We start from the raw sequence: 12,632 nt of genomic DNA, 5'->3' as shown, positions 1-12,632 counted from the left end.
TCGCAAAAAAATTACACTCACTCGAAAAAATCGCACCAGGACCCACCAAAACCGCGGACTGCAACACCCACCCCACCAGCCAGATCTAGGTTTTTGGGGCTAACGCACTTCCCGTCACTCCTCCCCGCCACCTATCAGCTACCGCCTCCACTTCCTCCGCACTAAGCCCCTCATCCTCTACCACTACCTCATCTTCGCTGTGAATCGGATCCTCTGACTTTACTGTGAAGCTTTGAGCCGTTGAATCCTAGAGGAATAGCCAGTGTTGTGATGCTACAGTAGATTTGGTCCTGCACCATTTGCTACAGTCCTATTGCTAGAGTATCCGACATCGGCATACTGTTCATCGCTCACAAATCATTGTTCCCCTTTGACTTCACCGATTTGGATCCCCTCACTCCCGCATTGGTGCCACCATCATTGCTCCGATGCCCTATCCACGGGCCGAGCGTGCCCTCTGTGTCGTCCTCACTGCCACCGATGCTGCCTCAGTCTCTTGGCCTCGAGTAATGTGTCGAGCTCGTCACAAGCGTATCCCTCCCCGCGCCGCCCACTTTTGCCTACACCACAAATGTAGCGAGGGAGCTGGAGCCCGCGCCCCTCGAGGTGGTCGCTGTTGAGGAGGATGGGGAGGAGAAGAAGGGTGAGGAGGAGGTGTGGGATAGCGTGGTGGTGAGGAACTCAATGACAGAAACGAGCGGCTCATGGCATGCCTCGACTACGTGCTGGCCCGGTCACCGATTAAAGCTGGCTGTGACGACAGGGACACCATCAGCGCCATGCTTTCCATGGGCGTATTCTACTCCGTTGTCTGCGACGTGCTCAGGGAGGTCCTCCGTTGCGCGGGATGGGTCCTGGCCGCGGCTACAGCGTCTGCCTACCCCGGCGTCTCCTACTCCAAACCTGGCCACTGCTGCTACGCCCTCCTTTCTCACATCTGCCTCTCCATGTTCTCTCATTTCACCCCACTGTTCATCTTCTTCCACCACTAGAACCCTCCCTTTTCCCTTCTAGAAGGTTCCTCTAGCTTCTTCCCATGTGGGTTGCTAACAAATTGGTAATCAGAGCCATTCGAATCCCTAGAGTTTTTGGCATGGAGATGGTGCGGGAGACACACATGAGCAGTAGGTTTGATCCGAGGCTGGAGCGTTGCACGGGTGATAACCACAAGAGTGGTGCCCGCAACCTGTTCGGTGAAATGATCATGTTACCTGACAAGGACTCACTTGGTGAAGCTGAGGGCATATGCATCTATAACATGAAGGTAGATGGTTGGTCCTGGGTGTCACTATCAGAGAGTGTGCCCGATGGTGTAGTGGTTCTATGGACACTGTCAATGAAGTGTATCAAGTGGCAACCGTGGTCACCGCCTGCGCAAGTGAAGATCATGGGTGACATTGATGAGATTCGACTAGCGCCATGGCCATCTTTCACTGTGAATCGTGGGGTTACGGTAGTATGGGATTTCAGTTGGCTCAGGAAGTTTCCATGTCCTTCTCAATGGAATTTCAGATTTGTTTCTGTTGAAACTATACGATCCTTGCAATGCATGATGCTGAGATCAATAAGGTTTATTGAGCTTAACCCTTGGCAACCACATGCTCACAGGAATTGGAGCAATGTGGTGTTCTCAGTTAACATGGTGTTCACTGATACTAATTCAAGTAGCAAGGTAGCAAAAGTGTGGTGGAGTTTGTGGTCATAGATATGCAGGAAGCATCATGTTATTAAGAGAATCTTGGAAGTGCAAGTTTCGGCTTGACATGCTTGAGAATGCATGGCAAGTAGATGCATGCAGTAGGAGAAAGGCAATGGGTTTGTTACAGCAAAATCATTACATTGGGTCTTGCCTTACTATTTTATTGGATCTGGTAGCATGCAGCTTATGCCATGGAATGATGGGTGCTTCTGATTCAATTGCATGTTATGCTGGCCATGAACTTAGAAGGGTCTTGCAGTACAAGTTAGAGCTATGTAACAACACAAGAAAATCAAGGATGAATTACGAGCATCGATGGAAGCCTACAATATATGGTACACAACTAGGGATCAGAGCCTCTATGGGGTGGCCTTCTCTTATTCTTATGTTCAAGCTTATGGGCAAGGGAAAGGAGCATTGGCAAGGTATTGTTACTGATAATCCAAGTGGAGAGTTCATAGGAACATTGTTGAGTACTTCCAGTGCTTTTAGACAGTATGAGAAGCTACCCCTTGCCTATTCTATTGTTGAACTGCACAATAAAGAACCACTAAGTGACAATGGCAGATACAACATACTTAGACCTTTTTCTAGTGGGCCGATATTCCTTTATTCATTGTTGCTCCTTAGATCAGCCAGTATGGTCCTTGTGCTTGTCCACTTAGAAAAATTCTGCAGTATGTTTACTAGTCATGAAGCAATACAATTGATACATGGATCAGGAAGTCAAGCAATAAAGGTACAACACAAGAATCATTGTTTCTAGGTAACACACATATTCGAGGCCCAATTGGTTCCTAAGTCCATGAAGAGCAAGAAAAGAGCCACATGTAGTGATCCTTTGGTAGAGTATCCTCATGTCACTGCTGCACCACGAGAAGAGACGCTCCATTATTTTCTCACAATGTAAGAGGCATACTGCAAGTGAAACTTCCTAAAAATTTATATAGATGGAGCTATCTAATGCACTTCATGGAGTTGGTGATGTGTGGTGCTCAAGTTGGTAGGTTACTTGTTGACCTTAAGGAAATGCAAACACCATGGGATCCAGGAGGTTTCACTTCATCAACTTGGGGACAAGCCGAAACTCAAGAAAGGGGGAATATCATGGCCTCCAATCTGTGGTGGGACTTCATTGTAAATGGGCCTAACCCAAGTCTCAAGCCATATTGAGAAAGGCATACAAATACCAGAAAGCATCACCACGAGAGAGCATCGAACATATGAACCAAAAGTCCAAAACTAAACTCCTCTTGTGTCTCTGTTCTTCTTCTATGTTGAGTCTCCTTCCTCCCTAGTTCTATGCTCCTCCTATCTCTGCCCTGTGTTGTATCTTAGACCCTCTAAATCCTCTCATCCCTCCCTAATTTCTACTAAATTGTATCCTCAGTTATCTGTATCGTGGAGTGAATTGGCAATGTTGTAGTGATATGGTGTTTGATCGAGTGGGTTGTTAACAAAATCCAGCAGCATAACTAACACTACCACGCTTGAAGGAATCAAACTTGCAATCCGTTGGAACGAGTCGTTGTATCAATTCATCAAGCACTCAGATGTAGACCCCATGGAGCTCATGCATTCAAGCCTGATTGCAAATTCACCCAATTTTGCTACCGAAAGTGCAAACAACTCATCCATCCTAGCATCGAATCATTCTTTGGGAATTTAGACTAGGGGACATTGTCAGTGATGGGTGTGGCCGGCCCACTCTATGAGCTGTTTGTTACAATGGCAAGCTCAATTTGGACACTGAACAGGTTAGCCTGAGCATATGATCCGGCAGTTGGTATATTTGAAGTAGTCTAGGGTACAGAGTACTCGTCGGTGTACATGGAGAACATTGTTCGATTGAAGGGTTTTTTAGGGAGCAGGGAGCTTGGGAAGCCGCTACGACCAAAGGTCGGGATCACGGTGGTGTCGAGCTTCTGGCTCAGCGGGACGGTGATCCAATGCAGGGTGTACCTAGATTATCAAAAGAGGGAAGGGATTATAGATTCAATTTGAAATGAAGGGAAACAGTATAGTAAAAAAAAACTTTACATTTGGAAACAAAAGTAGGTTGTGTAAAGGCGATCAAGAACAGTGTGTCGAAATAACCTTGAAGGATCAAAGTCACTGCTGGATGATAAATATAAAGAAAGCTATTTATCTTTTGTTTTAGTTTTTGTTCGGCTGAAAAGGGGGTGTTTGTAGTGTTGTACAAAGGTCGTCAGATTCAGAGAGCTTTGTGTTCTAGCATTATCGAAGAGTTATTGTCTAATCTTCGGTAACTTATTTGTGTGTAATTTGATTCAATCTATAAAGGTATATTTATGATCATGTGCTCATCAATCTCTTGCATATTCAGTAAATCAAATACGACATTCTGTCATTGTATTACCATTGTTCCCAGGTCATTCATCTACTAGTTGCTTGCTTGATTCAGAACAACAACACAAGCATGTTTGTCATTCAGTATTTCTTCTCTGATATGTAATTGTCATCACATCAATGTCTTATCTTTTTTTTAGGGTATGCTAAATGTCTGATAAATTATTTCTAATTCAGTATTGCGTTAGGTGACCTTTGCTCACACCGGGGAATGAACCGTCAGGTGACATATTGGGACGTGGTTAGTGGTTAGTGTCATCTCGACAATTCTGACAACACACACTTTCTATGAGGAACCGTTCAAACAGTACTCTAATTAATCACTAAGTCGATAACTGACACGATCATGACTATGTTATCATTAATCACCAAAATCACATACATACCCTAAATATGGTCACTATAATCTCTCCAAGAGCATGTTTGCTACATGGTGTACATCTTGCGATTCTCACCTCTTGATTCACTGGTCTTTGGATTTCTTGATCCATGGCTAGATTTGCTAAGCTTATCTCAAACCCACCCACCCCCTTCTGTTTTGCAGGTACGAACATTACCGGCGGAGGTGCAAGATCGTGGCACCATGCTGCAACCAGGTGTTTCCCTGCCACCATTGCCAGAACGAGACCATGGTATGATGCTGTTGTTTCGGAGACCTTAGTTCATATTGTTCATGTAGAACAGTAGAAGGCAACTGATCTATGCTACGTGAACAGTGGACCATGGTTCATATCGTTCCATAGAGTTTCTCTGGAAGGTGTATTAGATGTTCTAAATGATTAGTTAGTGCACTTACCAGTGTGTACTTTTGTTTGTTGCAAGCGGAAGATTTAGGCTTAGTTCATTAGTGTTTTGAGACACTTGGCAAGCTGAGTTGCTCCCTTGAAATTGAATTCATAGTTTGATTGTATAACTGGCTCAGTCTTAGATCTCGTTTGGATCAACTTTTTTTGTTAAATCCTGAGCATGTCAAGTCGGTACGTACAATTTGATGGCGGTAATCTCTTGCAGGGTAGTGTTTATATAGTATAAATGAAGTGTTCGCAAAAAAAAAAGCAAAATCATGTATGCAATTCCCAACATAGGAACTCAATATTTCAAAAGTTTCAAAGTCATTTTAAGAGCAATAGTACAATATGGATTTCTTATAGTCTCCCTTGTACAATTGAGCTATCAGGTTTTGATACCGTGTAAAGAGCCATCCAGTGAGAACATTGTTTTTAGTTTTAACTGAACTATTGGTAGCATTGTCTACATTGCAGGCTTCAGGTGATCAGCATACAATTTGTTGCCATTGAAAAAGTAAACCTCTCATTTGCTGGAGACCGGCGCCTCCTACAACCTGCTCACTGTCCTGGTCGCTACCCTTGCCTTCTACGGCGACCCTCCGTCTAGTTGTTCACCGCCTTCGTGCGAATCCCTACCCAGGTGATGTTCCGATAAACCATGATGAATGTGATCATTCTATCTGCTAGATTTTTTAAACTCTCAACATTATCTGATAATTTGGTTTATTACATTGCGTTAATTAATGGGAAAGTGATGAACGAGACTGTACCTAGGCCCTAGGTAATGGAACTCATCAGAGACTAAGCAATCAGCCAATCACTATGTCTCGTTTTTTACATGGCTATCTCTTAACTACTATGTACATTCATATACCAATGTAGTTATTTTTACCATATACCAATGTACATTCATACTACATGGCTGGTCCCATTAGTCGTAATGCTTGTCACTGTGCACGATATACTTAAATGGTCATTTCCTTTTCATTTTGGTTCATCCATTATGGTTGTACTGATGTACGGGTCTGCGTGTTTGATTGTTAAATATTTGATGTGGTGGTTGTCAGGTGATTGGGGCAATTCTTTGAGTGAAGGTCATCCGATTAGCTTTCTCTAATGTTGGTAAAGGAGCCCGCTTAAGTGTTGGTGCTCATCATGGAGCATTAGCTGAAGGATTAGTGACTTTCATGGTTGTTATGGTGTCAGTGACTCTTAAGAAGGAGATGAAAAGTTTCTTTATGAAGACATGGATCACGAGCGTTTGGAAGAACACAATTCATATCCTTAGCTCTTCGATTACTTGTCAATTGGTATGCATTGTTGTTCTTGCTACTGAAATGCAATAGTTTGTAAGATTGCATCCCTTATAAAATTGCTTAGCACATATGGACTTTCTTCATTTGTTATAAAGATCTTAAAATATTTATGCTATAAAAGGTTATACATTAGTCATGTTACATGGTGTCAACTAGCTGTATCTTAGATGTTTACTTCAGTTATACATGACATTCACTATTGCCTTTCTTCATGTAACTCTTGAAAATTGGTAGTCCAACTTCAATTTTCTGATTACTCCGATTGGTATGTGCTTCCAGGCTTTTGCTTGGGCATATTCTTCTCTTGTCATATCGATTCTCAGTTAACTAACGTTACATTTCTTCTCTTGCAGGATCATCATGCTGAAGCTGATCGCCAGTTCCAACTCCTTGTTACGCTAGCTTTGATAAATTAAATGCTGTTCTGCAGTACATTGCTCGGTAGATGGATGGATGGATTTGAAATGTGTTATGGGTCTGAAATGTGTTATCTTAACTTGTAGCTAGTAGTTTGTTGTCGCATCAGAGATGACTGGTTTCTTAGAAGTAAAGTTCAAACAAGTTCTGGTGGGTGTTTAAACAGTCTGTTTGGATCTGAATTTTATCTTCCTCCTCACCCCGTATTTTTGCCTATAGAGAAAAAGAGCTAGATATAAGAAGATGATTTGCCAACATATGGACTTCCGAATCCTTCACTCTAAGATCAAGAGTGGTGCAATCTCTTCTACCAAGGAGGTCCTAAGAGATATGCTCCTAAGAGATTTCTTAGAATAGATGTTATATTTTATTGTAAGATAACCAAAATCTACACATCTTTTACTGTAATATATACACTATTTTAGACATTGTACAATCAACCTTTTCATTCCTCTAAAGTATCAACCTGATAATCTCTTCTTACTATGTATGACCTACCAATGAGGATCAGTAGGCGCGGTAAAGCCGTGCCAATTTTCTAGTTTTAGTCTAAACACCTTATTTCTCTCTCCTCTAAATCCGGAAACAAATATTTTAGTTTCTACAATGTCCTCCACCAAATTGCCACAAATGAATGATGTCTATCAGCGAAACCAAGATTGAACAGTGTCCTCCAGCAAATTTCACTATTGTAGAGTGTCCCGGAGCAAATTTTGCCTATATATTGATGGTCACGCTTAAAAAGTTTAACAGACAAAAATCTTAAAACGAATTACATCTCCGATTGAAAGGAGTACAATGGAAAATTAGAGCCCAATTAATACAGTGAAGCGTCAAAGCAAGACGATCTCATTGCTACTCCCTCCGTCCATTTTATTAAGGCGTATTCTGATATGAAAATGTCTTGATAAGTGGATTTTGACATTTGATTTATCTTAAAATGTAGTGTCAACTGCTAATAAATCAACACTGTATTAAAAACACTTCGAAATACAAATATATTGATACGATTTTTGTACACTAAATACAACAAGTTTGACAGTTGCTATTTGCCGAGACCGTGTTCCCGCTACTCGTTGTCGTCGTCCACAGGTTCGCCACCACCGGTGCTGCCATCAGATGCTGGAACGGGTTCGCCGGAGGAGCGATGTCCATCTCACCCTCCAGCATCTTCACCACCACGCCCATCGGAGGCCTCGCCTCAGGCTGCTGCTGCACGCACCAGAACGCCACCTTGCACATCCTCTCCACCGTCTCCTTGCACTGCTGCGCATCATCGTCGATAACCAATACAGAATGGCCACGGCTCGGCGCGGCGATGATCTCCATGAGGTCGCCGCTCTCGTACTTGGTCCACGCCAGCTTGGGGAACCACTGCTGGCTCTGTGGCGCGGCCTCGTCGAAGTTCCTCCGCCGGCCGACGATCTCGAGCAGGAGCATACCGAAGCTGTACACGTCGCACTTCTCCGTGACGCCTGACTGCATCCACAGCTCCGGCGCGGCGAAACCAGGGGTGCCTCGCACGCCGGACATGGATACGTGCGTGTCCGCGCGGTTCACCAGCCGCGCGAGCCCGAAGTCGGCGACCTTGGGCGTGAGGTCGCCGTCGAGGAGAACGTTGCCGGGCTTGATGTCGTAATGCACGATCTTCTGCTGGCACTCCTCGTGGAGGTACCGGATCCCCCTCGCGACGCCGACGGCGATGTCTCGCAGCGCCGGGAGGCCGACATCGCGGCCCTGGTCCTGGAGGTAGGCATCGAGGGCGCCGTGTTCCATGTACTCATAGACCAGCGCGCGCAAGTCGTCGTCGAAGCAGAAGCCGAAGAGCCTGACGAGGTTGATGTGGTGGGTCCTGCCGATGGTGCCCACCTCCGCCATGAACTGCTGCTCCTCGGACCTCTGGTCGAGGCTGCTGTGGAAAACCTTGACCGCCACAGCGAGGCCGTTGGGGAGCTCGCCCTTGAACACTGTGCCGAAGCCGCCGGTGCCGAGCCGGGTGGAGTAGTTGCGCGTGAAGCCGGCGATCTGCGGCGGCGCAAACCTGAACGGCTTTTCGTGCTTGATCTCCGAGAGGAATTTCTCGATGGTCACATTCCTGATCCGGTGGTCGGGCACCACCTCGTAGTGTTGCGTCGTCGCCGTGCTCCTCCGGACGGCGAAGCACGCATCGCAGCGTATGCACAAACGGAGAAGTACCATGGCCAAGAACGGGACGAATATGACCGTGGCGATCACTGAAAGAGTCGAACAAAACAAGATCGTAATAAGTATCCGGCAAGACAAGAGAGATCGATACGCGCGTCACAGGACAGCCGCGCCGGAGTAGTTGCGCCTGCTGACGCACCAATGTCGGCAGTCTCCATCTTGGCCGGCCGGCCGGCCGGAGTAGTTGCTCCTGCTGAAGATCGAGTTCAACCCAGATTCGTGAACGGCCGGCACAGGAACGCAAGGCAGGAGGAGGACAGGAGGCTGGCATGAGAGTGAGGAAGTGAAGCATATGGTTATAGGCACTTGAGCAATAGGCTCGGACGGTTGACCTGGAGTAGTCAACCAATAAGAAGCCCTTGCGTGCATGGACGAAGGTCTAACTCTAGCAGCGGATTGGCGTCAACAGCCCACAGTTCTAGGGTGCGACTGCGTGCAAATTCTCAGTTTCCTCAGGCGCCCGCGCCCATCGTCTTAAAGTCTGGTCAGAGCTTTATCATCAGGAGACATTGCAGAAGGCTCGACTACTTCTACTTATTTGCTACTATAGACGTAAAATCAATCTATGATATATTCAGCAATCAACAATAGCATAAGCAAGAATAACAATATTCTATAAACAATAGTACAAGAGTAGATCAAGATATCTCCATTACACATGATTTTACAAGTGATTAACAGCCGTTCATAGATTATAATTACAGTAATCATGTGTACTAGCAATTTTGAACATCAAGGAAATAAATTAAATAAAAGAGCTTTCAGATTGTTTGCACTAATTAGCCCCATGACAGATAAAGTTCTGCCCCCTAACTATTGCTAGCTACACATCATAAATTTCGCTGGATTTTAGCTTTCATCTAGTTTCAGAACCCGTATAAAACTCTAGAAGAAATGTTTATGTGTACAACGCTACTGTACTTTTCCAGAGTACAGAAATTCAGAGGTTAAATTTAAATTATAGCTATAATCAGAACAACAATAGAGTAGCGGCTCTTCAATACATTCATTGACCAAAATTGAACAATGAAATCATGTTTTTCATTGATCGCAACTAAAGAATCTGAACCACCACCAACAACTAGTCCACTGAAACAACCAAGTATAATCGGACAACTAGAGAACTATACAGGTCTAAAACTAATGTACTCTGTCGGAGGGTTAACTCCTGTCGTAGGGATCCTGAGGGACCCCTTTTTAGAGATTCGGCCAGGGGGATGATTCTGAATATGTTTGCCAGAGAAATAAATGGATATGAATGCGATGGCTGGTGGGGTGGAATGATCTAGTGCGGAATGAAGTAAATGCACTGGGGTTTAGACAGGTTCGGGCCGCACGGAGGCGTAACACCCTACTCCTGTATGGATGCTATAAATGCTCTGAGAATATCCCTCAAGGATGTTGCTGGTTACAAGAATGTTTGTCTATCCTAGAGCCTGGGGCTCCTTGTTCTTCGGTCTGTGTGTATCTGTTGGCTTTGGGTGCTCTTGGCCTTCTCGATCTTCTCTACTTCCTTAATTGCTTCAACCGCGCAGAGCTTGCCGAGAGATATGCACTTCTTCAGCGATTGTCTTGCTTTCAACTTTTTTCACCTGTCTTTGTCCGTGCTGCCGGCTGCTTTAAATACCCGCCGGCAATAGCGTGCCCCGAATGGGAGGGCACGAGTTCCAAGGCACCATAAATGGAAAGGGCGTCATCATAGCCTCTGTGCGAAGTGACCGGGGGTTGAAAATGCGCCCCGCGCCCGGTCATCTGTCGCCATAATGGCACTGGCAATGGGCGCCGTGGAGAGGGCCCACCGGGCAGCCGCAGAGTGGCCCGGCGTGCCTGCCCTGTCTTGTTCTCCTGCCACAGCAGCGTGGCAGACGGAACGCCTCGACCCTTGCGACGTTATCCCGAGGCGTGCCGGATGGCATGGGATGGGACCCGTGCATTTAATGTCCCCACGCCCTTCTGCCAGAATATGGCAGGAACTGACACCGAGCGTGGCGGGAGCAGTTGGAGGTGACAGGCCACGCGCGCTCTTAAATGCGGCCTCGGGCCTTTCGCTGGCTGACACCTCATCGCTGGACCCCTGTGGGGGCCACTGTCAGGGGGCTTCCTGGGTCATCGGGGAACCAAGTGCTCGGGAGTCACTGTTCACCTCCCCGAGCACTCTCTCCCGAGAATGCCCTTCCTCGGTCCTCAGGGAACCGAGTGCTCGGGGGCCACTGTTCACGGCCCAAGCACTCTCTCCCGGTCTTGGCTGTACGGATCCTCGGGAACCGAGTGCTCGGGGGCCGCTACACGCAGCCCCGAGCACTCTCTCCTGGAACTTCCTTCAGTGGGCCCTTGCGGTACTCGGGTGCCTGGGGGGCTACTGCTCGCAGCCCCGGGCACACCCCTCCCGGTACTTGGTTCTCCTGGTCGTGGGGGACTTGGGTGCTCGGGGGTCATCGTCTACCTTCCCGAGCACTTTCTTCCTGTCACTTAGTCTTCACAGATCATCGGGGAACCTGGGTACTCGAGGACCACTGACTATGGCCCCGAGCGCCCTCTCCCGGGACTTAGTCTTTTTTACCTCGCGGAGGTGACCCCGCGGGATGGCGCCACATGGCGGATTGCTGGCTTGGCCTCGGGATTCGGGGACCCCTGGTTCCTGATTCACCGACATACTCAGATAACAAGTCCAATTTTATTGTATTTAATCATCATAGAGGAATGAAATCAGGCCACTATTTAGACCAGAGGAGAGTTTTAATACTCAGAGAAACTCTTTGAAACGAGCTGACGATTGAGGCTAGGTACGAGTCAAGAGTCGTAGACCCAAAAATCCTACCGCCCGCCGTTGCCACTGGCGAGAAGGAGAACGGAGATATAGAGCCTTAACCGCACTGCTATGATACGTGCAGGCGAGCCTCGGCGTCCATAGCTCCCATAGGATCCAACACAAGGGCTCCTCCATCCAATCCCTCCAAGAAATGAATCACCAAAGTCAAAACCGAGATGCTCTCGACTCCAGCTCAGAGGTGGTGACTGAAATAGAACAGAGATCAGGGAGGAAACAAAGAGATGGAGATTTTTCCAATAAAAAATGCACCATGAAGAAGGAGCCGGCCTACAAATAGACACAACCACACCCTTCAACACCCCATGACCCCCGAGGGAATCGAAGGTGCGGTATCGCCACCACCACTGCCAGCTCGCTCTCCTGCTCTCTCATTTTCCATCTCTATCAACCCTAGTAGGACCAAGGCGAAGCATATACCCTTCATCGCATGGGCTTAGGCTAGTCCAGCCAAGAAAGAGCCTAGGAAAACATTAAAATTCATTTATTTCTCAACATGATATAGTAATTCGAAGAAGTAAAATAATATATATGATAAAAGAGATATTTGCATGAATGAAATTCAAAATATAATCATGTAATTTTAAGAGGGAGGAGAATGGTAAGTACCTAGACAACAATGTGAAGGGGATCGTATCGTCCAGAGCTGGCTGTCTGTAGCAACGCTGTGAGAAGGATCAAGATGGTGATGATTTGTGAGGGGATAAAAATAATTCTCATATAATACCTTAGTATAAAGAGAGTGTGACAGAAGTGATCTTTATGGTAAATGGTGGAGGAGGCGATGTGCGAGCGACGACGCACCCTCTCCAGAAAGTCGGTGATGTAGGTGAAGGGAGGCGGCACACACTACATGAAAAAAATTCATAAATAACGGGTTCCACATCCATCACCCCAAACGTGTCACTAATGAGAGGTCATTAGTAATGGGTTATGACCCGTCACTAATAAGATCATTAGCGATGGGTCGTAACCGTTACCCATCACTAATATTTAGTCATTAGTGAGGG

At 46.3% G+C, this 12,632-nt stretch overlaps 1 protein-coding gene across 1 annotated transcript; it reads right to left on the bottom strand.

Annotated features, from left to right (window-relative positions):
* Positions 1–7,610: 7,610 nt before the first annotated feature.
* On the bottom strand, positions 7,611–9,053 carry LOC133893154 (G-type lectin S-receptor-like serine/threonine-protein kinase At1g34300). The gene is made up of 2 exons (XM_062334125.1): positions 8,935–9,053; positions 7,611–8,824 (listed from the first exon to the last, which is right to left on the bottom strand). The coding sequence occupies exons 1-2, from the start codon at positions 8,951–8,953 to the stop codon at positions 7,611–7,613; spliced, it is 1,233 nt and encodes a 410-aa protein (XP_062190109.1). The 5' UTR covers positions 8,954–9,053.
* Positions 9,054–12,632: the final 3,579 nt, after the last annotated feature.

Source organism: Phragmites australis, chromosome 15, assembly GCF_958298935.1.
Source record: "Phragmites australis chromosome 15, lpPhrAust1.1, whole genome shotgun sequence".
NCBI lineage: Eukaryota > Viridiplantae > Streptophyta > Magnoliopsida > Poales > Poaceae > Phragmites > Phragmites australis.
The sequence above is the reverse complement of the archived record's forward strand: the minus strand, read 5'-3'. Positions and strand labels throughout refer to the sequence as shown.